This window comes from Meleagris gallopavo, assembly GCF_000146605.3.
Source record: "Meleagris gallopavo isolate NT-WF06-2002-E0010 breed Aviagen turkey brand Nicholas breeding stock chromosome 18 unlocalized genomic scaffold, Turkey_5.1 Chr18_random_7180001926500, whole genome shotgun sequence".
Classification (NCBI taxonomy): domain Eukaryota; kingdom Metazoa; phylum Chordata; class Aves; order Galliformes; family Phasianidae; genus Meleagris; species Meleagris gallopavo.
The window spans coordinates 1-2,286 of NW_011099188.1; the positions used below are offsets into that span (position 1 = coordinate 1).

The 2,286-nt window shown below is 51.7% G+C and overlaps 1 protein-coding gene across 2 annotated transcripts; it reads left to right on the forward strand.

The window, feature by feature from the left end:
* Positions 1-6: 6 nt before the first annotated feature.
* On the forward strand, positions 7-2,255 carry LOC104915519 (myelin-oligodendrocyte glycoprotein-like). 2 transcript variants are annotated; one of them, XM_019610832.2, is made up of 5 exons: positions 7-531; positions 797-901; positions 1,217-1,237; positions 1,586-1,606; positions 1,717-2,255. In XM_019610832.2, the coding sequence occupies exons 1-5, from the start codon at positions 87-89 to the stop codon at positions 1,812-1,814; spliced, it is 690 nt and encodes a 229-aa protein (XP_019466377.1). In that variant the 5' UTR covers positions 7-86; the 3' UTR covers positions 1,815-2,255. The 2 variants fall into 2 exon arrangements, with proteins under 2 accessions (XP_019466377.1, XP_010724730.2); XM_010726428.2 differs by having other exon boundaries at positions 797-1,736.
* The last annotated feature ends 31 nt before the right edge of the window (positions 2,256-2,286 follow it).

Here is a 2,286-nt window from a genome sequence, read left to right on the forward strand (position 1 = left end):
CTCCACCTCCACCACACGCTGTCAGTGGGCTCCCACCCACACAAGTCCTTCCCCGCTCCCTCCTGCTCCCTCTCCAGTGCTGTTACATGGGATGGAGCACACACCAACTCACCCTGTGCCGCTCCATGCCCCCACATTCACACAGCCACCATCTCACCGTCTCTCCGTGCCCTTCTCATTGCCCAGCCCAGCTCACGGTGGTGGCACCGAGCCTCCGGGTCACTGCCATCGTGGGACAGGACGTCGTGCTGCGCTGCCACTTGTCCCCTTGCAAGGATGCTCGAAGCTCAGACATCAGATGGTTCCAGCACCGGTCCTCTGGTTTTGTGCACCACTACCAAAATGGAGTGGATCTGGAGCAGATGGAGGAGTATAAAGGGAGGACAGAACTGCTCAGGAATGGGCTCTCTGATGGAAACCTGGATCTGCGCATCACTGCTGTGAGATCCTCTGATAGTGGCTCCTACAGCTGTGCTGTGCAAGAAGGTGGTGATGGCTATGCAGAAGCTGTGGTGAACCTGGAGGTGTCAGGTCAGTAGCTGGGGTGTCCGTGCGTGGAGAGCTGAAGGACAGCAGCCTCTGAAAAGAGGTTGGGGCTGAACTGTTCCAGGAGATGCAGGAGTTGCAGTGGGCACACAGTGTGATTTGGGGATGGATCTGCATGGATGAGGTGGTTAGGTTGGGTTTCCATGATGGGTTTCTTCATGTCTCAGTGGCAGTGGGCATAGGACGCTGAGCAGCTCCTCCACCTGTGCCAAGCTGGGCACGCTGCCATTGTGTGCTATGTTTTTTCCAGATCCCTTTTCCCAAATCGTCCATCCCTGGAAGGTGGCTCTGGCTGTGGTCAGCACACTTCTGCTTGGGTCATTTGTCATCACTGCTTTTCTCTGTAGAGAGCGAGGTGAGCTGAGAGCAGAGGGGATGGAGCGCAGGGAGGTGTTGTGCAGGGACAGGGATGGTCGGGATGGTGCTGAGCTCTGCTCCATGAAGATACACAGGAAGAGGAAGAGAGATTTTTCCTGGGATTCCCATATTGCTTGTTAAACAGAACTTGCCTTTTGTTTTTGGGAATGAGGGAAGGGGAAAAAGGATTGTGGGTGGGAAGATAGGAACGTGGCTGGAGCGTGGGACACGTGCAAATGACCAGACCCTCTGAAGACATCCTCATAAACCAAGCTGCCCTGCTGAGCATCTCCTCCTCCACTTTGTTTTACAGTGGCTCAGAGCAGAGGCCTGAGTGAGTACTTCCAGCCCCTTCCACCACCAAAATCCCTTTAATGGATCTGAAAGAAGACTGCAGAGTGCGGGGTTTATGCTGTGTGCTGGGGCCATGGGATCTTTGGGGCCTTGGGAGGTTTTGTGGCCTTGGCGTGTGCTGGGTTCATGGGATGCAGTTGGGTTGTGGGATGTATCAATCCAGACTGCTCCTTGCAAAACTCTTATCCAATCATTTCATTTGAATGGGTTTAATCACATCTTGGGACCAAAGTGGTCATTGTCCCCTTTCGGTTCTGGGTATGGGAGCAGACATGGGATGAGGAAGCATTCTCTCTGACCATGCATTTCGTTTGCTTTTGTTTTGAAGAGAGAAAAGATGCAGAGCTGGGTAAGTCTCCTTCCCCAAAGTGAGGGACTTCATGGTCTCCCAATGGCATCAGCCGTGGGATGAGCAGCTCTCCCCTCTGACCCTGCACTGCTCTGCTCTTCCTTTTCCAGCACAACAAGCTGAAATACTGGGTGAGTTTTCCTACCAAAATCCAAAGTACTTTGGGTCTTCCCATGGGAATCTGTTCCCCCTCATTATCCCTTACTAATGGGTTTGGGTTTTTTCCTTCATACTGGTTTAATTCCTTCCTGGGACCTAAGTGGTCACTGGCAACTTCCCAGTACAAAAAGATTTGGGGTCTGGGTTATGGGTATAGCCATAGGATGGCAAGATGTTCCCTCATTTGGGCTCTTCCCATGGGTTCAGCCATGGGATGATAATCTGACCCTTCTCATCAGGCATTGTTTATTTTTTTCTTTGGCAGAGCAACAAGCTGCAGAGCTGGGTGAGTCCTCACTCCCAAATTAAAAAAAAAGGGAGATCTGCCTGAGTGAGCTACGCGATCAGATGTTCCTCTCTGATCATCTGATGCTTTTTTGTTTCTTCCTGCATGTCAGTAAAATTGCATCCTAAGACCAAAGCGGTCATTGGCCACTTCCCAGAAGAAACAGATTTGGGGTCTGGGTTATGGGTGTAGCCATGGGATGAGAAGGTGTTCTTTCTGACCATGCATTTCCTTT

Coding starts and splice junctions, on each gene's coding strand:
- LOC104915519 (XM_010726428.2), top strand. CDS start 87: ATGGGATGGAGCACACACCAACTCACCCTGTGCCGCTCCATGCCCCCA. Junction 532..796: donor GGTGAACCTGGAGGTGTCAG/GTCAGTAGCTGG, acceptor TGTTTTTTCCAG/ATCCCTTTTCCCAAATCGTC.